This window comes from Mirounga leonina, unplaced genomic scaffold (assembly GCF_011800145.1).
Source record: "Mirounga leonina isolate KUSES-001 unplaced genomic scaffold, KU_Mleo_1.0 Mir_353, whole genome shotgun sequence".
NCBI lineage: Eukaryota > Metazoa > Chordata > Mammalia > Carnivora > Phocidae > Mirounga > Mirounga leonina.
The window spans coordinates 2,148,946-2,176,391 of record NW_023270699.1 but is presented as its reverse complement, the minus strand read 5'-3'; the positions used below and the strand labels follow the sequence as shown (position 1 = coordinate 2,176,391).

The following is a 27,446-nucleotide window of genomic DNA, read 5'->3' as shown; positions in this document are numbered from 1 at the left end:
CTGGGATTGGGAGGTGGGTGGGCAGAAGTTTCCAGAAACTCGCTGTCAGGAGGAGAAGACATGACTTCGCTTAGATCCTGTCAGTGTTGGCTCAACACAAGGGCAGTGCCACATGGCACGGTGTGGGGGAGGGAGATGGCTGTGTCCTCAGGGGCTCTGGGCACAGTGTGCAGGTAAGGACAGAAGAGTGAGGGCAGGTGTCCTGGGAGCAGAAAGCTGTCCAGAGGAGTGGGGCCGGGGGAGCAGGGGCTGGGGGTGTGCTGGGGGCCGGGAGGCAGACAGGATGTTCATGAGAAAGAACAGTCCCAAGAATGTTCAGGCAGCAGAGAAGGGGTACGTGTGAAAGCCCGAGACACGGTGTGTTTGAGGGACTGTTGTTCAGTACAGCCTAGAAATGCATTGTGGGTGAGCTTCTGTTAGCATGAGTGTGTGTGAACCTGTGTGTGAATGAGTGTGAGCAGGTGGGTGTGAGCATATGAGCAGGTGTATGAATGAGCGGGAGCAGAGGACTGAGTTCTGTGAGCATGAGCAGCTGTGTGTGAGCAGGTGTGATGTGTGAATGAATGTGAGCAGGTAGGTGTGAGTGTGAGCAGGCATGTGAATATGTGTGAGCAGGTGTGGGTGTGTGAATGAGTGTCAGCAGGTGGGTATGTGAGCAGGTGTGTGGATGTGAGCCTGTGTGTGAGCATGAGCAGGTGTGTGAACGAGTGTTAGGAGGTGGGTGTGAGGGTGTGAACAAACATGAGCTGAATAGGAATGTATGAGCAGGTGTGTAAATGTGAGCAAAAGACTGTGAGTTGTGTGTGAGCTTGAGCAGGTAGGTGTAAGCATGAGCAGCTGTGAGATGTGATGTGTGAAAGAATGTGAGCAGGTGGATGTCCGTGTATGAGCAGGTGTGTGTGAGTAGATAGGTGTGAATGTGTGAACAGGTGTGGGTGTGAATGAGTGAGCAGATGGGTGTGTGAGCAGGCGTGTGGATGAGTGTGAGCAAGTGGGCGTGTGTGAGTAGGTATGTGAATATGTGTGAGCAGGTGTGGGTGTGTAGGTGAGTGTGAGCAGATGGGTGTGAGTGTATGAGCAGGTGTGTGAATATGTGTGAGCAGGTGTGGGTGTGTGAATGAGTGTGAGCAGGTGGTCTGAGTGCGAGCAGGCGTGTGGATGAATGTGAGGTGTGTGAATATGTGTGAGCAGATGGGCGTGAATGTGTGAGCAGGTGTGGGTGTGTGGATGAGTGTGAGCAGGTGGGTGTGAACGTGCGAGCAGGTATGTGAATATGTGTGAGCAGGTGTGGGTCTGTGAGCGGATGGGCATGAATGTGTGGGCAGGTGTAGGTGTGTGGATGAGTGTGAGCAGGTGGGTGTGAGTGTGTGCAGGTGTGGGGGTGTGTAGGGCAGGGCGGAGCTCCAAGAGGCTGGGGGTAGGGCTCCAGGGCGCAGGTGGCCAGGTGACATGTGTCTGGGAGTGTGGACTTTCTTCTCAGGACTTGGGAAGCACCTCAGACAGCCTTAGTGCACGAAGCTGGGGAGAGGTCCCCAAAGTGGGAGCAGGCCTTCTGACCTTGAGCATGCCCCGAATTTTGGGGGTGGACCAAAGGCCCACCAGACACAGCCCCTGACCCGGGCATAGCTCTGTGTTCTCAAACTTGCGTTTCTTTGGCGAGCCTGACTCTGCGCCAGCGTCCGCGCCCCCCCCCCCCCCCGCCCCAGCTCCCACGGGCCCTGGAACACACAGGGAACCTTCTCACAGCTGGGATGTTGCTCCACACGTGCACGGCGTTCTGGACGGCCCGGCCACAGACGTCCTGGATGGTCACCGGGTCGGCCTGTGGGGTGGACACGTCGGCTGGGGATCAGGGTGACGACCCCTGCCCCCCACAGTGCCCGCAGGCCTCAGTCCCGCGGGCACCACGTCGGGCCTTCCCAGACTGTGTCTCGGGCAACCTTGCTCTGCTCATGTGTCAAATCTGCTTCCTTTATGACCTTAGGAGGAAAAGAGGCTGAGATCCTATCGTAAAAATTTAACCAGTAGATTTTCCATTTTTTCATTCCCACAGGTCACAAGGCAAGGATTCCCCACCCGCTCCAGCTCAGAGGTGGATTCCCCTGAAGGATAAAGATGTCCTTGGTCTTTGAGCCAAGATTGTTCTGCTTCGGGAAGATAAGAGGCTTTGCTGGCAGACAGAGAGTTTTCTGAAGGGCCGGGGCCTTGGGAGCCAAGGAGGCTGCCTGGTGCCTGGATCCTGGAGTCCGAGTCTCCCTAGAAGGCCCCGAAAGGATGGGGAGGGGGTGGGAGGGAGGCGGACCTTCCACCGATGGGAGGGGGAGCCATGGAAGGGAGGGGCCATGGAAACTGAGGCAAGAAGCCACCTGGTCCCTGACACCCAACAGGAGACAGGCTGACTCCACCCGCGTGGACTCAGGGGGCTGGAGGGGTCCCATGTGGACTGTTCCTGAGCCCAATTGCTGTGGACACACCAACCTCTTCCTGTATCCAGACACCTGGCTGGGAGAAACACCCGATGGCTGCTTGTGCTGTATGGACAGATGTTTGTGTGATTTATCCCGCAGAACCCACCACCGGGACGTGCACAGGCAGGCTGAGGAATGGCGTTTGTGAGACTCGTGCTGCGTGAATAACCTCGGGAGCCTGGTTATGTACAATATATGATTTGGCCTCCAGGTCAGAACTGGCCCTTCTGTTCTGGACGCCAAGGGCTACGAATCTTGTCTCACATCCCCTCCTGCTCCAGGCTGGGCTGGCCCCCCAGGATGGAATCCCTGAGGGGAGGCAGACACACATAGCCCAGGCTCCTTGACGATATAGAAACATGAGAACATGGAAATGCAGCTCACTCCAAACTGCACGTAGGTGAACCAATGTTTAACCTCAGACCCCGTCACTGGCCCTATAAATACGGCCCTTATGGGGATGGTCAGTGGGAAGTCTCAGCTGCAGGAAGGCTGAGCCGCCCAGGCCTCTCAGTGGGGACTCCACCCTGGGTGTCTCCACGGGGCTTCCCCAGCTGATAAGGTCGGGTGTTGTAAGCACCTGATCTGATGTAACTTTGCCTTGTTCTCACTTATTGCCCCCTATTACCTTCATCTACGTGTAGATTCCTTTCGTCTTCTGTTTCTATTGGGTTTCTATAATAAAGTTTTCTTTCCTTTTGGAAGCTGACACTCGGCGGTTGTGAATCTTGTGCAGAACGTATCTGGCATAGTCGGCAGGGTTCAGGACACGCCTTTTCTGTTTCGAGGAGGGAACCCCCACCCTGACGCTGATATTCTCAGGTGGGAAGACCTACAGTTTTGCTCGCTGCAAAGGAATGGTCCAAGCGGGCCGATCTGTGTGAGCCACAGGCAAGTAAACAAAGTCAGCTGAGCGGCCACATCTTCTGGATGCTGGCGGACTGTAGCTGGGACAGGTGAGGTGTCCTCGCTAGCTCGCGGGGATGGCGGGGATTTGACAGCATACAGGCGGGATGCGGAGCATCGTGATAAGCGTCAGGAGGAAAGACTCAAATCGGAAAAGGAGTAGCCGATTGCAATCTCAAAAGGCGCTGCTGCAATCTCAGACTGATGTTCTTTCTGGCCAAGTCCACACTTACCAGCATGTGGTGGAGAAAGGGCCATACGGATGGCCGAAGATAAATGCAAAGAGAGGAGAGGGAAGGGGGTTACTAGGAAAGTGCGCCCAGCTCTGGCTTCTGCCGGGCGACGTCTAGGACGATGATGAGACGGGGACTGACTAGAGCGCGGACGAGAGGCAAGCTCGCCCCGTTCAGCCTCGGTCTCTCAGACGGAGCCCCTGGAGCAGCGGGGGGACCACCAGGCAGGGGTGAGGAAAGACACTATTGAGGATTTTCCTCAGCAGGAAGTCAGTGAGATTCTAACCTGACCCGCCCAATGCCCTATGTCCAGTAGGGTCAGGAGAGGCCCACGGTCATGGCCAGTGTGCCTATATGGTCTGGGCGCTCTCGGCACCCAGCTCGGACCTCCTCGGGGAGGCCAAGCCCCAGAGCAAGCAAGGATGTCAAATTCACTCAAAAGGATGAACGGCCCCATGTGCCCATGACTATATTTTGGAAAAATGGATCAACCACTATTGCTCAGGCCCTTGTGGACACTGGGCCAGAGGCCCCTTTGATATAAGGAAACCCCAACAAGTTCCGAGGATGATTAGTTAGCATGACTGGACCGGGGGTGGGGTGGGGTGGGAGTAACACCGGGGATGCAGACAACACTTCCTCTAAAAACAGGGCAGTTACCGAAGAGAGATTACGACATAACACTAGTGTCCGTTCCTGAATACCTAACTGGCATCCATAGTCTCAAGGGTCTCAAACTGGCTTTAATCGACGGTATGTATCAATTTGGAACACGTGCATTCCACATACACGGACACCGATGACCGTAGGCAAGCTAGTAGACCCCTGTCTGCTCCGAGGCATCTCCAGTAGCGCAGAGAAAACAATCCCGTATTCCCAGTGGACACAATGGTAATAATGACTCTGTTCATGGTTCCCTCCAGGCAGGTGTACTGGTACACCTGAGTGGAATAATCCTATTTGGTCAGTGAAAGAAAGTGACGGCGAGTGGCCAATAACACGTTATAAGGAATTAAAGTTACCCCTCCATTAACCGCTGTCCTGCCGGACATAATTACCTTCACTGAACAGATCCAAGCCCGTGCCGGCCCCTGGTACGCAGTGACTGATTTGGCAAATGCCTTTTTTACTATCCCTATTCCTCCCGAGTCTTGGACTCAATTTGCTTCACATGGCAAGGCCGTCAGTTTATATTTACCCGGCTGCCTTGAGGGCATGTACAAAGCCCCACGATCTGCCACCGCCTAGTAGAACATCTGGCCCCAATTAAGTTGCCCATTGGAATTCTAACCCCTCACTACACAGATGATAGTTTAATCCAGGGAGACCATGAGTCATAGGTGCAGGAGGCCTTAGAGTTGATACTAAATGAAACGAAAGGGATGGGACATTAATTCCTCTAAAATACAAGGATTGAGTCTGTTAAGTTTCTAGGAATTGTCTGGGATAAAAGAAAAAGAATTAACCCAAAGCTAATCAAAAAATTTTAAACTTTAAATCACCACAAAATAAAAAAGAAGCTCAGAAATTTATACGATTGTTTGGGTTCTAGAGAAACCATACCCCACATCTGGGGCAGATATTAAACCGTGTCTATAAAGTTACTCGAAAGAAGCATCAGTTTAATCGGGGTGCTGCTGGGGAACAGGTTTCTCAACGAGTGAAACCAGCTATTCAAGCTGCTTTAGATTTATGGCCTGTTAGACCTGGGCCTGTTGAGCTGCCGGTCTCAGCGGAAGGGGAAAATGCTAATTGGAGTTTATGGCAGAAACAAGACAGCAAGCGGGTGCCTTTAGGATTTGGGGCTAGGAAGCTCCCTTCTGGCAGTACCTCTCATACCTCATTTGAAAAAACAATTATTGGCATGCTGAGGGACACCAGCTGGTACTGAGCTTATAACTGTAAATCATGTATTAATGAGGCCTCAGATTCCCAGTATGTATGGATTCCAGGAAATCCGACTACTCATAAAATCAGACATACGCAGGAAGCTAGTATAATGAAACAGAAGTGGTATAGACAAGATCAGGCTAAGCCTGGCATAAAAGGAATATCACCCACATGAAGAAGCTAATGATGTGGCTACTAATTCCAATGAGTCAGTATGTTCTACTGATGTCCCATCAGCCCATTCCTCTATGATGGGGAGGAAGCCAAATGATCATTTACCCGAAGAACCACAGCATGGCTGGTTTACTGACGAAAGGCAGAAGTTATTAGTAATGCTAACCTCTGGAAGGCTGTAGCTTACAACCCCCATCTTAAAAAGACATTATGAACACAGGGAGATGGGGTGAGTAGCCAACATGCAGAGCTTTCTGCTGTTTACACAGTCTTAAGCCAAGAACAAGAGGGACAATGTCACCTATATACTGACTCATGGTCAGGGGCTAAGGGTCTAGCGGGATGGATGACATGATGGAAAAAACACCCAAGGACCATTGCCGGTAAAGAGATGTAGGGAAGACTCCCCATGGGAAGACATTTGGCAATGGGCCCGCCATACTAAAATTACCGTTTTCCACGCGGATGCTCACAGTGTGTCTACCTCCACAGAGTGGACCTCAACGAAGTAGCTGACTCGCTCGCCCAAATCGCAGCGAACATAACAGCCTGGGACTGACACCAAACTGGCGCAATGAGGTCATGAGAAAAATGGACATTTGGGAGAGCAGGCTACTCACAGGTGGGTCCAGGACCGTGGGATACCCATCACTCAGGAAGCCATAAAAGAAACCATATTAAAATGCCCAATTTGGGGGCACCTGGGTGGCTCAGCTGGTTAAGCAGCTGCCTTTTGGCTCAGGTCATGATCCCAGGGTCCTGGGATCGAGTCCCTCATTGGGATCCCTACTCAGCGGGGATCCTTCTTCTCCCTCTCCCTCTGCTGCTCCCCCTACTTATGCTCTCTCTCTCTGTCTGTCAAAATAAATAAATAAATAAATAAATAAATCTTAAAAAAAAAAAAAAGCCCAATTTGTCAGATTTGGCAGAAGTAGAAAATTCCACAACAGTACAAAAGACAGATTCAGTGGGGAAGACTCCTCCACCCAAATTTGGCAAGTAGGTTATGTGGGGCTGGTACCCCGCTTCCAAGGTTGTTGATACATTTGTGGGGCAGTGGACACTTGTTCGGGGTACTTCATGGTTTCTCCCTTTGCCCACACCACCCAACAGAATACGATAAAACCTTAGAGACTATCTTATTATATTATGATGTAATTATTCAGATCCAGAGTGATAAAGGCTTCCACTCTGCAGGTAAGTTAGTGAAAGCTTTTGTCGCCTCATATAATATGGACTGGATTTATCATATTCCCTATTACCCTCAGATGGCTGGGTTGGTGGAATGGATAAAAGGACTGCTTAAACAGGAATTTAAAAAAATTAGTGGATGGCTCTTTACCAAAATGGGAGCTATACTTACCTGAGACTTTAAAAGTCCTAAGCAAGAGACCTACTAGTCAAAATGAAACTCTGCTAGGTCAGATGAAAACCCCTTATTTGCAAATAAGCAATGTGACAAAACCATTCCAATCAACATTAATATGCTGGAGTATTAATTCAGATGCTAAATTACCTTACAGAGCCATCCCTGAGTCTGCTGGACTAGATCTACGTTCTATGAGAGAAGCACAAATAAATTACAGTTGTCAGGTGGCTGTGCCTACCAGCCTAGGAATTCATTGCCCTCCCCCCAAAACATTTGGGTAGATCATGGAGCGGTCAGGATTGGCACAAGAGGAATACAAATATTAGGATGAGTCATCGATCCTGATTATCAAGGAGAGACAAAGGTCATTTCACTCAATTCTGGAAAGCAAATGCTCTCAATACAAAAATATGATTGGATTGGACAATTACTCTTGTTGCAGCCTGGCTCTGTCCCTGTAAGGGGAGATGGGGGTTTGGCTCCAGAGATGCTTGGAAGCTGGGGGCAAAGCCTTCGGTGACAAAGCCATCCGACAGTATTCCCACTCCTGCTGAAGTAATTGCTCAAGGAGGGGATGCTACAGTAATAGTAATGTATTCTGGTGATGAGAAGTTACATCATGTTCCCTTAACGTATGTTTCCCTCCACGAATCATAGATACGAATGTGGGTTCTGTGCTTTCCCAGGGAGACACAACCCACCCGTATCCTGCAGACTCAGCCCGCGGCTGTCTCCGTTGAAGTAGGACAACCGCTGAGCCTGCTCTGTTGGACCAACTGTTCTTTGGCTGGTATCACAACAGATATGAGATTTATTCCCAAAACTGTGTGGGACGTTTTCATAACCTCACTGACCAAACTCGTCAAGATAACTATAATTTCACTATAGGGCTACAAGCCGTCACCTTGTCCGATGATGGTGAATATACATGTATAAAAGGGAGAAAGCAGACCCCCACTGATGTCAGTTTTAAACGAGACTCAATACTTGTAACAGTGCATAACAATCCTACTGTCCTTTTAAGAGAAAATAATTTCTGGGTACACCTGGCAACTAATGTGTTAAACCTCAGTTCTTTGTGTACTCAAAGGAAATAGTCCCCAAAACCTATTAAGACAAAATATCATTGGCAGAGGGACTTCTTTAAGTAAATTCTTACACCTCAATAGTACTAATCTTCCATTATCAATTGCTAACATTGATGTGCCTCCTCCCTTTCCCATATTAGGGACCTATGCCTTTCACTGAAATGTGTGAATTGCTCTACAATTCCTTCTACTTGTAATCGTAACTCTCATATATACTCCCCAGTCGACACTTCGTTATCGCCTTTGTGCAAACCTCCAGTATAACCATTCGCCTAACCATCATCAAGGTGCGTGTGCTATAGGGAAACTTCCTGCCTGTCGCATCCTCTTGAAAGTCTTCGCAGGAACCGCGCCTTGCCCGCTGATTGTGATGATCCTCTAACCCTGTTACCTCCTTCTGCTGATGTTGCTCTCACAGCCAGCATTTGAGCTATACCTGGATTAATAATGTGTGAACAGAATGAAATAACACAGCTCTCTTGCATGACCTCTAAGATAGTTAAGGATACTGCGAATGCCCTCACAACCATGAATCAGGAATTAACTGCTTCGTGAGAAACATTATTACAAAATAGAGCTACTGTAGATTACCTTCTGTTGCAGCATCACTTAAAATGTAATGAATCTCCACGAACGTGCTGTTTTAACATTACTGATAATTTTTAAAAATGGATAAATTTATAAATAACGTTGAGACATGAAATTGGTCAAATCAGTACTTGCCCTGGTTTGATTGGTTACCCCACTGGGGAGGGTTTTTAAGGGATGCCTGACTTATAATTCCGCTCATTGTGTTACTTACAATGTGCTGCTGGACTGATGGATATGTGAAAAGTGCTTTGCAGGTATATATGGTGTTGGATTATGCGTGGTACCTCAAGAACTGAATGTGCCATATGGACAGATGTTTGTGTGATTTATCCCGCAGAACCCACCACCGGGACGTGCACAGGCAGGCTGAGGAATGGCGTTTGTGAGACTCGTGCTGCGTGAATAACCTCGGGAGCCTGGTTATGTACAATATATGATTTGGCCTCTAGGTCAGAACTGGCCCTTCTGTTCTGGACGCCAAGGGCTACGAATCTCGTCTCACATCCCCTCCTGCTCCAGGCTGAGCTGGCCCCCCAGGATGGAATCCCTGAGGGGAGGCAGACACATATAGCCCAGGCTCCTTGACGATATAGAAACATGAGAACATGGAAATGCAGCTCACTCCAAACTGCACGTAGGTGAACCAATGTTTAACCTCAGACCCCGTCACTGGCCCTATAAATACGGCCCTTATGGGGATGGTCAGTGGGAAGTCTCAGCTGCAGGAAGGCTGAGCCGCCCAGGCCTCTCAGTGGGGACTCCACCCTGGGTGTCTCCACGGGGCTTCCCCAGCTGATAAGGTCGGGTGTTGTAAGCACCTGATCTGATGTAACTTTGCCTTGTTCCCATTTATTGCCCCCTATTACCTTCATCTACGTGTAGATTCCTTTCGTCTTCTGTTTCTATTGGGTTTCTATAATAAAGTTTTCTTTCCCTTTGGAAGCTGACACTCGGCGGTTGTAAATCTTTTGTGCAGAACGTGGGTCACCTGCCAGAGCTGAAAGACATGGTACCTACATTTGGCACATCTAGGTTTTCCCCACCTGCAGCAGGAATGCAGGTCCACAGCAAGATGCGAGCTGTTATAGAAAATGTGGGAAGCTCCCTTCTTGGACTTCTTTGGGTTTGGGACCACTTGCCACCTGCCAAACGCATGTGCAAAACGATCAAAAGTCAGTATTTTTGCTGTCCTCTATGTGTGCTGGAAACTGGCGCCCACATTTGGAATCTGCACTTTTTGGCTGGGCCCACTATTACTTATTCAAAGTTGTTTTTTTTTTTTGATAAATAGTGCAGGTTACAAACCTAGTTCTGGCTGCTTTTATGTGGTGGCATTAGACTTCCTAATGAGGAAAAATCACCACAGATGTGGAAGAAAGCAGGAGAATCATGAGAACACTTCACTTACTGCCGTGAAAATGACTTTTAAAACTGTAACTCACAGATGGTATTCTAGGAGAACATAACTTACCAAACCAATCTCAGAAGAGATGGAAAATCGTAGTAGGGCCGTTTCTGCAGAAGAGTTACCCCATTTTATTTCTTTATTTTATTTTTTTAAAAGATTACTTATTTATTTATTTATTTATTTGACACAGAGAGAGAGAGAGACAGAGAGATTACAAGTAGACAGACAGGCAGGCAGAGGGAGAGGGAGAAGCAGGCTTCCCGCAGAGCATGGAGCCCGATGCGGGGCTCGATGCCAGGATTCTGTGGTCATGACCTGAGCCAAAGGCAGACGCCTAACCGACTGAGCCACCCAGGCGTCCCAGAGCTACCCCATTTTAGCACAATGGCCGCAACAGCCTATCCACACAGTTTCATGGGAGAATTCCATTTTTCAGGTAGGTTTATAAAGCAGGTTCCACGTGGACACCTGCACGGAACAGAGCAGTTGTCTCGAGCTGCTCACAGCGCATGTCCCAAAGGAAACGTCGTGCACCAGAATTCAGAAAGACATGAAAAGAACCATGCACCCAAATGAGTGGATTTTTCCCCAGATCCTGGGGTTGCTTCCTTATTAGGAACCCTATCAGCATATCATATCCTCTTCATAGATCTAAAGAGGAAAATAACTAACGATCTCCACAGACTTAAAAAAGAACGTTTGATGGAAACCAACAACTCCTCTTGATGAGATTACTCGAAAACACGGCAATCAGTGGAAACTTCTGGAAAGTTCCCTAGCATAGTGAAATACGTCAACCCCGACCTGGGAGCCAGCTGTGTAGGGAAGCCTTGGACACATTTCTGTGACAGGCAAACACAGACAGGGCTGTCCCATCAACGCTGCGATCCAACACTGTCCGACAGGCGCCTGCACCGCGAGACAAGAGCAGGGTGTCTCAGGAGCAAACTTAGAAAAAAAGGTGACAGCTCTTTGCAGAGGACCAGCTCAAATACCCACAAAGTCTAATCGAATCTACCGGAAACTACCGTAATCGGCGAGGTGACTCAACAAGGAGCCAACAAATGCACAGAAATCAACAGTGTGTCGTGCGCACATCAAACCCAGTCAGATGGCAAAACAGAAGGTCCCGAAAACACAGTGGGACGCAGGCCCCAACGCAGCTGGGCTGCACGGGAAAGCGTGCACCCCGCGGGCCCTGTGGGGGGCTGGAGCCTGGGCAGGTGGGCACGGCTGTGAGGATGACAGAACTTGGCGCATCAGTGTCCCTCCTGGGATCCATCCCGCATATGTCCCCACACATGCCCTGCATCGCGGTCTTGTTTGTCCCCCTACAAGACTACAACAACCCCAATACCCATCAATGGGGAACAGGCGGAACACGGTTTTTGCGGCCATACAAAGTAAAACTGCACAGAACACTGCTGCTGAAGCAGCGAACGAGGGAGGTGGATGTGCAGCGGAGGGGTTTCCGAGGGGACTGTTCAGCGGAGAAAGCCAGCTGCAGAGCAGAGCGGGGCCTCGCCAGATTTGCCTGTATTTGCATAAAGCATCCTGGAGGTAACCAGGCAAGGGGGACAGGGCCGGGCGGCGAGGAGCCTTTCTGCTGTGAGCGTGGGGGAGACGTCCTGAGAAGGGGGGACACCAGGCCCCAGCGGGGGCTGTCCTGAGGGGGCAGTGCTGGGAGGGGCCCGGGCCAGGTGAGCCCAGGACGCTGCCCTCAGGGTCAGGATTCAGGCAGGCGGAGAAAACCCAAGCTGTCTGAGCCCCAGAGGGTGAGTACCTGTGTGTGCGCATGAGTGCACATGTGATTATGTGTACGCGTGTGGCGTATACCCGTGCACTCTGTGTACTATGTGTGGAGTACATGCGTGTGCATGAGCTCGTACGGAGTGTGTGGCGTGTGCCCGCGTGCACTGTGTACGGAGTGCACCAACCGGGATCCCCACGCGCCCAGAAGTGCAGGAGCCACGTGCAGGGGACGCCCTCCAAGGCCACCGGCGGGTCTGTGCTTCGGGAGTGCAACGGGCCCTCGTGAGCCCCAAGAAGGGGAGGCTCCGGGGTGGGGCCATGAGCCGTGCTGTCCCCTGGAGGCACTGGCATGTCCCTGGGGAGGCCTCCGTGCCCGCCACCCAGACTGCGGCGCTGCACGTACCTCCAGGAAGCGAGTGGCTACGGTCTGGTCATCTTGGCTCAGCACCAGATTGTCTACGAACATCCAGAAGAAGGGCTGCTGGCTGCCTGGCCTGGGCCTCGCGTACTGCAGGACGCGGTGGAACTGGAACAGGTACCACGCTGGGTGGTGGGGGGAGGGTGTGTACGTGTGTGGGGGCGGTGCCCGTGAGGGGACAGGGCGGGAGCGGGGAGGCTGAGGGGCTGGGGGGCAGGGGTGACTGCGGGAGGGCCGCTCTGGCGTGGCTGGCCTGCTGCGGGCCCCACCTACTCCCCAGGGCAGGCCTGTCCCCGCCGGAGCGGCTGAGCCTCAAGGGCCCCGGGGTCCGTGTGGCCCCGAGCGCAGACCCCAGCCTCACCCAGGCGCCCTGCGTTAGGAAGGGACGACGCAGGGCGAGAGAAGCCCGCGGGCAAAGCGCACGTGCGTGTCCTCCTGTGCCTGTGTCCACGCAGAGCACTTGCGACAGGGACACAGAGCACAGCGGGTGAGGGTCGGGCAGCTTCCACGGTGACGGATCCCCCCCCCAACTCTCAGATGCAGCGTGGCTTCCCGTGGGTCAAACCCACCAAACCGTACTCGCTGAGTGGACAGGCTACTCGTGCGGGTGAGGCCGAGGACAACTGTTTCTCAGAATGCCGCTGTCCCTCAGGATGCAGGAGGGTGTGGGGACGAGAGGGCCCGGATGCGGGCAGACCGCCGTCTCTTACCTGGAGGATGGTCGCAGGCGTGGCCAAGGGCGGGTGTGGAGCCGTACACGAGGTCGAAGGGGCCCCATCCTTCCACCTGCGGGAGACAACACGCTGTCCTGCCGGAACAGCCCTGTCCGCTGCAGGCTTTCAGGGGCCAAGTGTCCCCACAGCAGCGGGCACCTCATGTGTCCAGGTGGGAGGATTACGACGAGGCTGAGCCCCTGCAGAGCCCCCCGGTGGGGCAGTGAGGCCCACCAGTCAGTCCTGCCGCGGTGGTTCTCGGTCGCCACTGGCCTCGGGGACGCGCGGAGCCCGGCCTCCATCCTCTGAGGGGAGGCCAGCCCTCCGCAGGGCACTCGGGGTCTGAGGTGACCCCTCTGCGCCTTACAGAAGCGCCCCTGGGAAGGTTGGCACAGTGACGCGCCAGGATTCACGTGGAATCCGTGTGTGCCCTCGACGTGACATCCGGCGGCCCGGAGCTAACCGCCGGGCCGCCACCTTCCCTGCCAGCCGGTCACTGCAGGCCCGCGGAAAATGATAAAATCCACCCCCACTCACGCCTGAGCAGACAACAAAAGGATGCTCTTCAAGAACAGGTGCTCCTCTCCGGGTGGCCTGAGGGACTCCCGCTAACGACAATCCCAGCCCCTGTCTTTCTACTAAAATAAATTAACGAGAGACCCAGATACCGGACCCCTGGTTTCCTAATAGCCCCTGCCCCCTGGACTGTCCCCCGAACTGCTCAGCAAGAGCCTGCATCCTACGGTAAGCCCCCAAACCTTGAGCCGCCTCCACCCTGTCCCCGTGTCCCCAAGGGCTAATGTCGCTGAGTGTGACCCTGGGGGCATCTGGCCACGGGGCTCTGGCCCAGCTTACGGCAGGGGTGTCTGGACAGAGGAGGCAGGTCAGGGGCGCAAGGCGCCGAGTGCGGGCTGACGCTTCCAGACAAGCAACCCGACAGTTAGCCGCTGACCCCCTAAACCTGTCACGGTGAAGCCGCGCACAGAGAAAGACGGAGTCTAAGCGAGAACTCCCAGTTCCCCCCCAAATCCCTCCCCTCCAGCCTGGAACAGAAACCCGCCGGAGTTCACTTTAAATCTCCTGGAAACCCACAGCCAGGAGCAGGTGGGGACGGCCGCTCCCCATCTCTAGGAGGGGCTGCGAGCAGTCCCGTCCGTGTCACAGGCCTCGTGAAAGGAAGTGAGGTGGGAGGGGTGGCGCGGGGCACTGAGTGATGCCACGCACCCCGGAGCTGGGGTTGCTGTAATAGCTGTCCCCATGGCTACTGAGAGAACACAGATTTCGAGTATTACTATCAAAAATGATGGCACACATTGCTGATGGTCGTAGGCATCACATGACTATCAATGATAGAGGCCACAGGCTAGCCGTAGAAAACAGGTGTCCCGCCTTGCTACTGACCGCAGGCTTCGCTAGGGAAGGCGGGTGTCTGGGAGCCATAGCCAGTGGGCAGGGAGATGTCCCTGTCCTCTTGCACACCCTGTCTGAGGACTCGGCCCTGGGGTTGGGATGAGCATCATGCGGGGGCACGCTCCGGAAATGCCCCACAGTGGGTTGTCCACAGGGGGTGGGGTGAGGGCAGATGTGGGGTCTCGGATGAGGCCCATGGTAATGAAGGTTAAGGGCAGGGGGTTCGGGTGTGCCCCGCCCCGTGAAGAGACCTGCGCTGGCTTCGGGACAGGGGAGCCCGGGGCAGGACGAGGCTGCTGGGCTCCCCCAGGCACGGCCAGAGAGGAGGACTAGCTCCTCAGACCATGGGCTCCCGGGCCGGCCGGGGTGCAGAACGCTGAGGCAGGGCAGAGCAGGACCCCCACCGGGCCCCTCCTTGTGACCAGCCGGCCCCAAACCCTCTGCCCACGGGTGGTGGTTCGCAGGACCATGGGCTCCAATCCTCTCTCCTGTTGCCAGAGCCCGACGGACCAGGTCCTCCTGCCCCGGCGCCTCCAGAAGAGGCTTCCCAGCCCCTTCCCGCCAGCTGGGAAGGGCTCCGGGCTCAGCGGTGTCCTGTTGAGTCATCGGGAGGCACTTCCTCCAAGGCCACTGTCTGGGCCAGCAGGAAACAGCCTTCGAGGGAGCCGGAACATTCTGCCGCCGTGTTCGGAGGATGCCCCCAAACAGTGACCGGCTGTTCAGTTCAAGACTTTCTGTGAGATGGCGGGCGGGATTAAGCCCACAGTCTGGGCACCACCGTCCCCAGTGCTGGGACTGGCCCCTGGCATTTCAACCCCTCGGCTGGAGGTCGGGCCCACGGCTCTGCTCTGGGCTGTGGGCAGTGTGGGGGCCACGAAAAGCACCCTCTCCTCTCTCCCACTGCCCGTGGCGTGCCTGCCATCCCTGCAAGCCACACGCCCCGGCCCCCACGGGATGTCCCGCACACCTGCGCTCACCCTGGCCCCAGAGGCACACGGTACTACTTACGTCCCTCCTCACAACATCCGTGACATCGTCCAAGTGCTTCAGTCCTCCCGGGGTGGAACCACTCTCCAAGAAGCCCAGACTCTCGAGCTCTGCAAGGGGAGACATGAGGAGGGCACAGAAGGGCCAGCGTTTGACCCCCGCAGAATGAAATGGCCAAAGACTGACCCGAAAACATGAGCAAACGCTCTGTTTAACCAGGCGACTGGGGCTGAGGATGAAGCCGTTCGTGACATTCCACACCAGGCAAGCCAACTCGACTGTGTATTGATTTAAGTCAAGGAATTTGTTGCAGAACCAGGCCTTCCGGGGCTGTGGTGTCATGCTCTGAGTTAGGAAATCCGCCAGGCTGCGGTGTGCAGGCTGAGGTCACCCAGCCAGGCTGTGGGACACGTGGGCGTGGCTGCGGGAGCCCCGGGCACCGAGCCCTCGGCCTGCTGGTGGGAAGACGAGTGCAGGAAGGACCTTACACATTAGACCAAGGGATGCAGCGTCCGGGCGGGGTGGCCTGGGGCCGTGCCTCCTGGCTCCTTCGCCGGCACCAGGTTCGCAGCTGGGGTGCCCGTGAGGCCGCCGGGACCGTGGTGCGCAAGGCTCGCAGGGAACATTCTCCGGCTCCCGTCCCCAGTGCAGGACCCCCAGTCCTCTCACTACGCTCACCTCTCCTGATGTCCCCAAAGAGGGACAGCACCCGGACTGGCTCTCTCTTCCACACGGGCACTGTTTTATACGTCTCGAGGGGATTCTCCTATTAAAAACACAGTTCTCATGGTGACTCGGTTGCGGAGCCTGCGAGGCACAAGGAAAATTCTTTCTGGTCCCGCAGAGGCATCTCCCCATCGAGGGAGACAGGCCCTGCTCTGCCCACGCGGCCCCCCAGGCTGAGGTCTGCAGCCCTCACTCCCACCGGGTCATCTCGAGCAAGGGAAAGGCAGGAGCGAGGAGCTTTTCCTGATCGTGGAGGAAGACAATTCTATCTGAGAGGAAGCACTTCCTCTGGATTTCTTGGGCGATCCTGAATAGGTACAGCAGTGGGATTCCCCGACTCCTCTCCTTTCCCGTGTGGGCTCTCGGTGTGGTCCCTGAGCCACCTGGCAGCCCTCAGAGCTCCCAGCCGAGGACAAAGGACCGGAGAGCCGGGGGAGGACACACACCCACCCCTTCCAGGACCCCCACTCGTGAATCCAGGAGGATGCACTTGGGGGTGCCTGGCCTCCCACAAACAGGGCATCAAGCCACCACCTGGCTGGGAGCAGGCCTGAGCAGGAGCCCCAGAGCCACAGGGGGAAGGGTCTGTCTGTGGCTGGAGCCAGTGGGTGGGGGGCTGGCAAGTTCAGAGGTGGGCGTGAGGAGGGCAGGGGGTCCAGCACGGGTGTGGCTCTGATGGACCCTGGGGGCGTCCTGGTCCCCTGCTGCAGCTGGGGAGGGTTGGGGTGGGGTGGGGAGCTCCTTCTTCCCTGCCCCCCCCCGACTCAGCACTGGGCCAGCATTAACACTTCTGAATATCGACTTCATTTCCTTCCCAAGGGAAATTTCCTGCAGCTGGCCAGCATGGCGTCTGTCTACACTGGGATGGATCCCACTGATGGAGTCGGAAGAAGGTTCTACTAGGATCGCATGCACCTCCTTTTCCAAAAAGCCCCATAAAGGCACGTCGGCCATGGGGCATAAGCTGTCCAGGCTCCCGGCCCGTGCCAGGCACCTGGCTGGGCCCACCCCTATGCCCAGGTGGCCAGCAAGGTGGTGCAGGGTGTTCCCAGAACTGTCGTGGCCGAGAACCCGGGTAAGGGTGCCCGGGGCCAGCACCGGACCCCAGGAGAGAGGGGAACCCATGGAGGTGGGGAAACACCCTAGGGTCAGCACACACCCTCTCCCAGCCCACCGGCGCCCCCAGCCCCGTCAGGGAGACACCAGTGAGATGCACGGCTAGGGCACATCCGGGTGGGCGGTGGGCAGCCCTCTCACCCCACCTGCTTCCCGCCACACAGCAGCCGCCCCAGAAAGCCAGCTCCATGGGGACTCTTCCCACCTCCACAGGGTGAATCTTGCTGGGTGAGGAGAAGACTCTGCTCAACCTCCAGAAGGAGCTGGAGGCTGGGAGGAGCTGGAGGCTGAGAGGAGTGGGAGGCTGAGGGGGGAGCTGGAGGCTGAGAGGTGGAGGGGGTGCCTGGTTTTGCCAGATCTGGGTGTGGGTCCCTTGCTGTCCCTGCTTGCTCACCCAGGGTGACCACTCTTCTGTCTTAGCTTCCTGGGGCTGCCGTAACACCGAATATAAACTGTGACTTAAAACCACTCGTTTATTTTTACTCTGGAGGCCAAAAGTCCCAAGTCCAAATGTGGCGGGTCTGGCTCCCTCTGGGGACTCTAAGGGAGGGTCCTCCTGCCTCTCCCAAGCGTCCCTGTGCTGGCCAGCACTCCTTGGGCTCTTTGGCTCGCAGACAGTCCCTCCAGCCTCTCTCCCCTGGTCACGTGGTTGGCTTCCCTCTGGGTGTCTCCATCCCTCTCTCCTCTCTCCTATGACACCTGTCATTGCCTTGCAGGTGCTCCCCAACCAAGCTGATCCCACCTGGAGATCCGTAGCTGAATCACATCCACAAAGACTCTAGTTCCACCATCGGCCACATTCACAGGTACCAGGGGTTAGGACTTGGAGGCCATAGTTCAACCCACTTTGATGAACCCATAGCTCCTGCTTAGTTCACGGCTCCTGGCCTCCACCCTCGAGGGGTCCCGCATCCATGCCCCTCGTCCGTGCCCCATTTGTGCCCCAAATCTGTGCCCTGTCTGCCTCCCAAGTCTGTGCCCTGTCTGTGCCCCAAGTCTGTGCCCCATCTGCATCCTGTCTGTGCCCCGGGTCTGCACCCACTGTGCCCCGAGTCTGGATCCTGTCTGTGCCCTGTCTGTGCCCCAAGTCTGTGCCCCATCAGCATCCTGTCTGTGCCCCGGGTCTGCACCCCGTCCGTGCTCCATCTGCATCCTGTCTATGCCCCAGGTCTGCACCCCGCTGTGCCCCGTCCATGTCCCGTCTGCACCCCGTCTGTGCCCCGAGTCTGCACCCCGCTGTGCCCCGAGTCTGGATCCTGTCTGTGCCCTGTCTGTGCCCCAAGTCTGTGCCCCATCTGCATCCTGTCTGTGCCCCGGGTCTGCACCCCGCTGTGCCCCGTCCATGTCCCATCTGCACCCCGTCTGTGCCCCGAGTCTGCACCCTGTCTGTGCCCCGAGTCTGGATCCTGTCTGTGCCCTGAGTCTGTGCCCCAAGTCTGTGCTCCATCTGCACCCCGTCTGTGCCCCGAGTCTGGATCCTGTCTGGGCCCCAAGTCTGTGCCCCATCTGCATCTTGTCTGTGCCCCGGGTCTGCACCCCGCTGTGCCCCGTCCATGTCCCATCTGTGCCCACTGCCTACGTCTTTGCTCCCATTTGCTGGACTTGGGGGTGCACCTCTGCTGAGCCCCACGCCCACCTGCTGCAAATGCCTCACTCCCTGGCTTGAAAGAAGCACACCTGCCAAACCATGGTAATTTTCAAAAAACAAGATCGTCTAGTGGAGCGCACCCTCAAAGAGGAAAATGAGGCGAGAGCATTTGCTTAAAAGCCTTAGTTTCATCATCAGCTATCAAAGCAGAGGGGCCTTCTGCCACTGGTAGCAGAGAAAGCTGAGGGTTAGGGCCCCTGCGCATGGCTCATCAGTCCTGGGAGCCCAGCCCCCCTCCCCTGCCGCTGCGGCCCCCCCCCACCTGCCCACCGCCCCTCACCGACTCGCGGTCACAGAAAGCCTTCAGCCAGCCCCGCCATTTCCTCCTCCTGTGCAGGAGCCCGCTGTGGGGGAAGGGCAGGCACAGGAAACACACCCAGTTGCTCATGGCCTGAACTTTCCCCGAGGTTCCGGGGCCGACCAGCGTGTCCACGCACTCGAAGCAGTAGCATCTAGAGTCAAGCAGAGTCCCAGTCATGGAAGTGGCCTTCCAAAGGCCACCAGGCAGCAGGGAGCGGTGGAAGCCACCCTCAGGCTCACGGAGAAAGACTCACCCCGCACGCATGGGGCAGGGATGAGAGTGAGCTGTCACCCGGGAAGGGGGACCAGTCCCACCTAGGGACCTAGAGCCCACGAGCGAGCCATCTGCAGAAGACAGCGAGGTGGGGGGTGATTAGCGGGCAAAGACAGATTCCACAGAATCCGCTAAGCCTCCGGTCTGCCCCACCTGCGGAGCCTGCGAGAAGTTAGGGTCTCCCAGGGAACCCAAGTGCACGGACATCCGCTGGGGGGCAGGTCTGGGGAGGAGGGAGACGGAAGTACAATGATGGCCCAGAGAGAGCGAGCGGGGAGGACCCCTGGCTGGAGCCTGGCCAAGACCCTGACCTCCACCCCCGGGGAGCGGGGAGCGGGGTTTGCGTCACTTCCCCGCTCATGACTGAGGAAGCCACACGTCTTGGCACTAACAACAATAAAGAGAAAAATCAGGAATGCAGATCTTCTGACGCCTCACCTCCCACATGTCAGGGCTCAATACCAAACAAAACACTTGGGATGGACATGGAAATCATCTTGGGGGGAAATCCCCCCACGCTGCGGGCCGAGGAGCCCAGAGGCTGGGCGAGCCCTGGATGGTGGGCAGGGGCTCCTTTGCCCATACTGCCCCCCAGCCCCTCAAGCCCCCCCGCCCCGCTGAGCCCCCGCCCCCAGCTGGGCCGGCGCCCCCGGGCTCACCGGGTGCAGTCGGGGTTTTCGCAGATGAGCAGCGTCTCTCCCGCGCAGCAGATGGAACAGTATGACTGGTACCCATCATCGTCGTACAGGAAGAGGCAGTCCAGAAACTTGTCCTTGGTGAGGGGCAGAGCCAGGATGGCACCCCCCTCCGCCCCGAGGCCTCCAGCAAGCCACCCCTCAGCTCCCTGCTTACCTTGCACGGAGCGCACATCCCCCCTTCAAACAGAGGGTGCTGTGTGTGCACCTGGAAGCTCCCACAGCAGATGCACATGTCTGACGCGGACGTCCGACGCGCCCCACGGGTCATGACACCAGCAAACAGAGCAACAGACTTAGCAACGATCGTAACGGAAGAAGTGCAAGACCCGTACACGGATAACTACAGAACGTTGCGGAAAACAATGAAAGATCTAAGCAAATGGGACGGTATCTCAGGATCTCCTGTGTACGGATCAGAAGACTTAGCCTGGTTACAGCTCCAGGTCTCCCCAGCTGCTCTACAGATCCCCCTCAAGATCCCAGCTGGCTTTTCTGTTTTGGGTTTTGTTTGTTTGTTTTTTGATTTTTGGCAAAAATTGATAAACTGATCCTAAAATGCATATGGAGGGGCGTCTGGGTGGCTCTGTTGGGTAAGCCGCCGACTCTTGGTTTTGGCTTGGGTCCGGCATGATCTGAGTCCTGGGACTGAGCCCCTGACCTCAGGCTCTGTGCTGGGCGTGGAGTCTCCTTCAGATTCTCTTTCCTTCTGTCTGGCCCTCCTCCCTCCCCCCTCCCCCGTCACCCCCTCCCCTGCGCATGCTTGTTCTTTCTCAAATAAATAAATACATCTTTAAAAAATGCATATGGAAATACAAGGGATCCAGAACAGGCATATCCGCAGAAAAACAAAGGAGATTCATGGTTGCCTAATGCTGAAAAGGGGAGGTGGTGGCCAGGGTGGGGTCCTGGGTTTCTTTTTGGTGATGAACATGTCCTAAAATTAGACTTCGGTGAAGGTTGCATAACTCTGTGACTGCACTGGTAGATACTGGAATGAAGCCTCGGGGGGCCTGGGGTGGGTGCAGGGAGAGGAGCAGGGCCCCCGCGACGGCCAGGGCCTTCTCCAGGGCCAGCGGCTGCGTGAGGCTGAGCAAGGCTGGCCAGAGCTAGCTGACCTTCCCCTCTACCAGGGCCGGGGCTCACCTTCTATGTCTCTCTGGTTAACCTTGACTTCATATGCAAGAAGATCTGGAAAAGAAAACAAGAAGGAGACCGTCCCCTCTCCTGCTTTGCTCTCATGTAAACATGGCCAAGTGTCATGGGGGTGACCTGATGTCACAGGAGCTGGGGGGCAGCGGAAAGGGCCTCCTGCCCCTCCCCAGGCGTGTGACTATTCTAGAAGCCTGGGACCCTAGATATGGCCCAGGCCTGGGGTTGGCATCCTAAGTGATGGACCCAGTACCCTTACCTCTGCGGGGCCCAGGGGAAGCCGGTGCTGACAGCTCGCTGGAGCCCACCAGGATGACATCCATGCTGTGCTCTGTGTCCGGCTCCAGGACTGGGACAACCACATGGAGACCCCGCCAGGAGAAAGGACATGTACAGAGGAAGAAAGTGGCCAGTGGGCCTCTGCCTGCGAGCCCTGGCTCCCAGCATGGGGGATGCACCTGGCCACCTCCTATGGTACCACCTGCTCCTCCTGACCCAGCATCCAGGGCCAGAAAGACCTGTGGTGAGTGCCAACCTTGCCAGGAGGCTTGATGTGTTCCTTGTGGCAAGTCCCTCCCCGCCCAGGGCCCCTGCCACAGTGTGGGGTCCTGTGGGCTTCTCCCCACAAAGGGGAGGGCAGGAGGCCTTAGGGGGGGCAGAGGGGCCCAGGTCTACCCACAGCTTCCGGTCCCTCTGACACCCTCATGCTCTCTCCTCTCACAGTGTCCCCCAGGCCCCAGCTTGTGGTCTCTGGGGATGACACCTCAAGCACAAGAGGCCAAGGCCGAGGCCGGGAGAAGTAAAAGGACTCACGGATTTCACAGGTGGCCTGCCAGGGCTCCTCCTCCAGCGGGTCAGAGTCTGAGCGGTCCAGGGTCTCCACACTCAGGGTACCCCCGGGTGAGAGGGCCATGAAACCCGGACAAGGGGCTTCCCACAAACCAGTAGGAGACGTGTGGGGTCGCAGAACTGGGGGCCAGGGGTGTAGACCCGCAGAAGAGCACTGGGGTGGGGGGTGCGCAGGGTTCCCGCGCGCTGCGTGACGTGCGGGGGCGGGGAGGTGCGGGGGAGGGGCAAGGAAGCCCTCACTGCCACGGGGTGTTGGGTGGAAGGGTGAAGGGCTCATGCGGGGCATTCATGCTGGGTGGGGGGGTTAGGGAGTCCAGTGGGGGAGGGGGGAGGAGAGCCCTCAGGGTGGATGGGGTTAAGAGCCCACTTCTATGAGGGGGTTTGGGGTGTGGGGTGAGGGGGATGCAGTAAGGGGACACTGAGTTGGAGGCGGAGTTGGGGGAGACTAGGGCAGGATGGGGAGATAGGGAGCTGGGCGGGGGAGGGGTGCTCGGGGCGGGGCTTAGGGGGCTCAGTGCTCTGGGCTGAGGTGGAGGCGGGGCTCCAGCAGGGGAGGGCAGGAGGTTCAGGGGTCAGGGTGAGGGAGTTCTGTGCAGGCTTAGGTAGCTGGGGGGTAGCTTCCATAGTGGAGATGAGGAAAAAGGAGCCAGGGGGCATTTACTGCAGGTGAGGGGCCAGGGCTGCAGGCGGGCACATTTAGGCCCTACTGGGGACTCCGCAGAGGCTGTGAGTAGGAGGCAGAGGACCACTTGCAGGGGCCCAGCCTCAAGACGGTTATAGGGCTGGGCAGATGTTGGGGAGATACCAGGGGAGGGGGTCATAACTCCCTTTCTCCCAACTTGGGTGTGGGCCCGGTGACTTCCCTGTGAAAATTGCAGAATGGGGAAGGCAGTAATTCTGTGGTGAGGAACCTGACAGACCCCCGCCTCTGCTGGGCGACCAAGGTTGACTTCAACTGTGACAAGGGGGGCACTCCCCCTCCGTGGTCTTCCTCCCAACAATCCATGAGCCTTACCTCTCTCGACCCATGAGAAAATCACCAGAAGATTCCAGTAGAGGGACACTCTGCAAGATCCTGCCCAGGAGTTCAAAAACCTGCCAAGGTCATCAAAGGCTAAGAAAGTCCAAAATGCTGTCACAGCCAAGAGGAGCCCAAGGAGACCTGCCAATGAAATGTCCCATGGGATCTTGGGACCAGAAAAGGACATTAGGGAAAATGAAGGAAATGTGAGTTCACTGTGGCTTGTTAGTTTAGGTAGCAACGTATTGGTGCTCCATCTCTTGTAACAAACTGTAGATATAAAACTGTTCTGAAATTATTATTTTTTGATAATACAGTATTGTTAACTGTAGTCCCATGCTGTGCATCACATTCTCACAACTTGCTTATTTTGTAAATGGAAGTTTGTGTCTTTTGACCACCTTCACCCATTTTGTCACCCGACCCCTCATCCTCCACCTCTGGCAACCACCATCCTGTTCTCTGTAGCTCTGAGTTCAGGGGGGTGTGTGTGTGTGTGTGTGTGTGTGTTTAGATTCCACATATAAAAGTGGTCATATGGGGAACACAATTATCATATGATTGCACTCATATGTGGAATTTAAAAAACAAACGAGAAGAGCATAGAGGAAGGGAAGGGAAAATAAAACAAGAAGAAATCAGAGAGGGAGACAAACCATAAGAGACTCTTAATCATAGGAAACAAACTGAGGGTTGCTGGGGGGAGGGGGGGAGGGGGTAACTGGGTGACGGGCATTAAGAGAGCCCATGATGGAATGAGCTGGGTGTTATATGCAACTGATGAATCACTGACCTCTACCTCTGAAACTAATAATACACTGTATGTTAATTAATTGAATTGAAATAAATTAAGATAAAATTTAAAAAAGAGAGGTCATATGGTGTTTGTCTTTCTCTGTCTGACCTATTTCACTTAGCATCATATGCTCAAGTTCCATCCATGTTGTTGCAAATGGCAAGATTTCCTTCTTTTTATGGTGAGTAATATTCCACTGTGCACACAGACAATATTTTCTCTATCCGTTGATTCACGGACACTCAGGCTGCTTCCAGGTCTTGGCTGTTGTAAATGATGCTGCTGTGAACACGGGGGTGCAGACAACTTTTTGAATCAGTGTTTTCGTTTTCTTTGGATAGATGCCCAGAAGCGGGATTGCTGGGTCTTAGGGTAGCTCTATTTTTAACTTTTTGAGGAACCTCCACACTGTTCTCCAGAGCGGCTGCACCAGCTCGCATTCCCACCAACGGTGTAGGAGGGTTCCCCTTTCTCCGCACCCTCGCCAACACGACATTTCTTGTCTTTTCGATTTTAGCCATACTCACAGGTGTGAGGTGATCTCATTGTGGTTTTGATTTGCATTTCCCTGATTAGTGATATTGAGCATCTTTTTATGTGTCTGTTGGACGTCTGTAGGTCTTCTTTGGAAAAAAAGGTAGTATTGAGACCTGCTGCCCATTTTTTAAGAGGATTGTTTGTTTTATTGCTATTGAACTATATGTGTCCTTTATATATTTTGAATATTGGCACCTTATCAGATATAGAATTAACAAATTTGAAGTTTTATGGTTTCAGGTCTTAACGGTTAAGTCTTCAAGGCATTTTGAGTTTATTTTTGTGTGTGGTATAAGAAAGTGGTCCAGTTTAATTCTTTTGCATGTCCAGTTTTCCCAACACCATTGATAGAAGAGGCCATCTTTTCTCATTGTATATTCTTGGCTCCTTTGTCATAAATTAATTGGCCATGTATGCATGGGTTTATTTCTGGGCTGTCTATTTTATGTCTGTCTACTGATCTGTGTGTCTGTTTTTATGCGGCTATCACACCATTTTAACGATTACAGCTCTGTGATACAGTTTGAAATCAGGAAGTATGATGTCTCCAGCTTTGTTCTTCTTCCTCAAGATTGCTTTGGCCATTTGGGGTCCTTTGTGGTTCCATACACATTTTGGGATAGTTTGTTTTATTTCTGTGAAAAATGCCATCAGAGTTTTGCTAGGGATTGCACAGAGTCTGTAGATTGTTTTGGGTAATGTGGATATTATAACAATATTAGTTACATGAGCACAGGATATTTAAGATACCCTTCTAAATATTTAAAAAATATTTATTCTAAAATTTTTTATTTTTAATTTAAAAAAATTTTTTAAAGATTTATTTTTTTAGAGAGAGCGAGAGCATGAGCAGGAGGGGCAGAGGGAGAGGGAGAGAGAGAATCTCAAGCAGACTCCCTGCTGAGTGCGAGCCCGACACGGGGCTCGATCTCACCACCCTGAGATCATGACCTGAGCTGAAACCAAGAGTCAGATGCCTAACTGACTGTGCCACCCAGGCACCCCCAATTTTTTAAATTTTAAATTTAATTTTTTTGTAGTGAAAACTGTCTTTGTTGCTTTCTCCTCCTCTTATTTAGCTTAGTTTTATTTTTTAACAAGGACACCAGAGTGAAAATCATCACAGGGACCAGGAGCGACTGGGGCCGCCTGACCCCTGCATCACTCCTGAACCCCCTGGCCCATCTGCATTGTTCTGGAGTCTGGAGGATGCCAGACTCCTTGGGGGGCCCCAGGGGCCGTTCCAGCTCCACGGAAGGGACAGTGTGCTCATTGTTGGGATCATACAGCAGGAAGAGCGCCTGGGGGACAGGAGCGCCTGGTCCTCACCATGTGGGGCAGAGGCTCACGGAAGGTTCTGCACAGGGTGAGTGGACAAGGACTGGTGTGGCCCCAGGATGCTCCCACGCAGGAGCCCTGCTGTCAGTTTTGGGGTCCCTGGGCACCCTGTTGCAGCTGTCTGGAGGGGGGGCATGGAGAGGGGGTGCCCTGGTGGTCTGGAGACAGGCCTCAGAGGAGCTGGCCTCTTGGTGACCAGGTCAGTCCCTCAGGCCACCCCCAAGATCGGACCCTGAGCTATGCAAGCCTGCTCTGCTGGCCATGGGTGCTAGGCCTGTGGGGATCTCTGGGCACCTGTTCTCACCCATGGAAACCCCAGGAAGCCTAAGATCACACACGTGGAGAGTCCCTTGTGGGAACAAAGGGCAGGACCTAAAATAGGCTTCCTCCACCTCCACGGGAATTCCTGGCTGAGCCCTGGCCATGCACCCGGCATCATCCAGGCCTGTGAGGGCCGGTTTGGAAGCTTCCAGGTGAGCTCCAGCCCCGCCCAACCCAGACCAGGATGCCTGATCTCCCTGCCCTCCCATGGCCAGGACGTCAGCCGGGCAGCCGTGGGCACAGGTCACGCACACTGACAGCCTTTGCAGGAGCCCCCACAGCCTCAGAGCCCCCGTGGGCATTGGATGAGGTCCCACCTGGCCCGGGGGTCACTCTCAGGTGGCTGCTAACACCCTCTTCCGGCCTGACAGGGTCACCCACAGCTCGATCCCGGGGGTGAGGGGGAGGTTCAGGCGCTTTGGGCCCGAGAGCGTCCTCCAGACTGCGGTGGCCCCCAGCCCAACTGGGGTCGGGGGCGGTCATGTGTAGCCAGAGTGGATCCCAGCCCGGGGCCAGGGCGCGAAGCAGGTTGGACGCTTGTGTCCTGGGACTGGGGAGAGACAGCCCCAGCCACGCCAGCCCTCATGCTGTCCTGTGTTTCTGCGGTGGCCCCAGGAATAGCAGGAGGGGCTCGGGGTCCCACAGCAGGCAACTGGAGAGAGTTCTGGGGCAAACGAAGCAGGGAGAGGGGGCCTGGCAGCCGGCGCCGTGACGCGCCTCACCTGGAGAGCAGGTTGGCCGGGGGCAGACGCCGGGCACCACCGCCCTGAAGCATGTTTGGGGAGCGACCGAGCACGAGTGTCCATCTAGGGGCTGGAGTTTGGGTCCTTTTTCCTTTTCTCCAGATATCAGGTGGGGGCTCCTGGCTGCCTGTAGCTCAGGCAGGCAGAGACGGAGACAGCACCGGGCGGCAGGGGCTCACGGACTTCACACCTTGGTGCCCTCCCTGGACGGCGGGCTCCCCGGGAGAGAGGCTGCACTCCGCCCTCTGCCGGGTCTGGAGCTGCTTTCCCAAAGCGGCGCTCCGTGGGCACACTTTCATGTGCAGGGTCTGCAAATGCGCGGGGAGGGGGCTGTTCTTCGCTAAGCACGTTAAGGGAGACAGAGGGCCAAGCACATTTCCTGTAGGACTTCCCAGAGACTGAAATGCATCGACAGAAGTCGTGAACCCCCAGGCAGAGGACTGGCACACAGCATGTCCCGGGCCAGTCTGACCCCCAGACCCTCCCGAGGTCCCTGTGACCGGGCTTCCGAAGACAGGGCGAA

General features: G+C 55.2%; 1 protein-coding gene across 1 annotated transcript in view; it reads right to left on the bottom strand.

Annotated features, from left to right (window-relative positions):
* Nucleotides 1-22,231, bottom strand: part of DNMT3L (DNA methyltransferase 3 like) — a 23,821-nt gene extending 1,590 nt beyond the window's left edge. Inside the window, exons 1-9 of the mRNA XM_035029975.1 lie at nt 22,132-22,231; nt 21,578-21,667; nt 20,131-20,323; nt 19,178-19,349; nt 16,086-16,173; nt 15,429-15,517; nt 13,008-13,083; nt 12,283-12,422; nt 1,737-1,822 (exon numbers count right to left, since the gene is read on the bottom strand). Of these exons, the coding sequence (XP_034885866.1) occupies nt 1,737-1,822; nt 12,283-12,422; nt 13,008-13,083; nt 15,429-15,517; nt 16,086-16,173; nt 19,178-19,349; nt 20,131-20,323; nt 21,578-21,667; nt 22,132-22,231 (1,034 nt within the window). The remainder of the gene's footprint in view (nt 1-1,736; nt 1,823-12,282; nt 12,423-13,007; nt 13,084-15,428; nt 15,518-16,085; nt 16,174-19,177; nt 19,350-20,130; nt 20,324-21,577; nt 21,668-22,131) is intronic.
* Nucleotides 22,232-27,446: the final 5,215 nt, after the last annotated feature.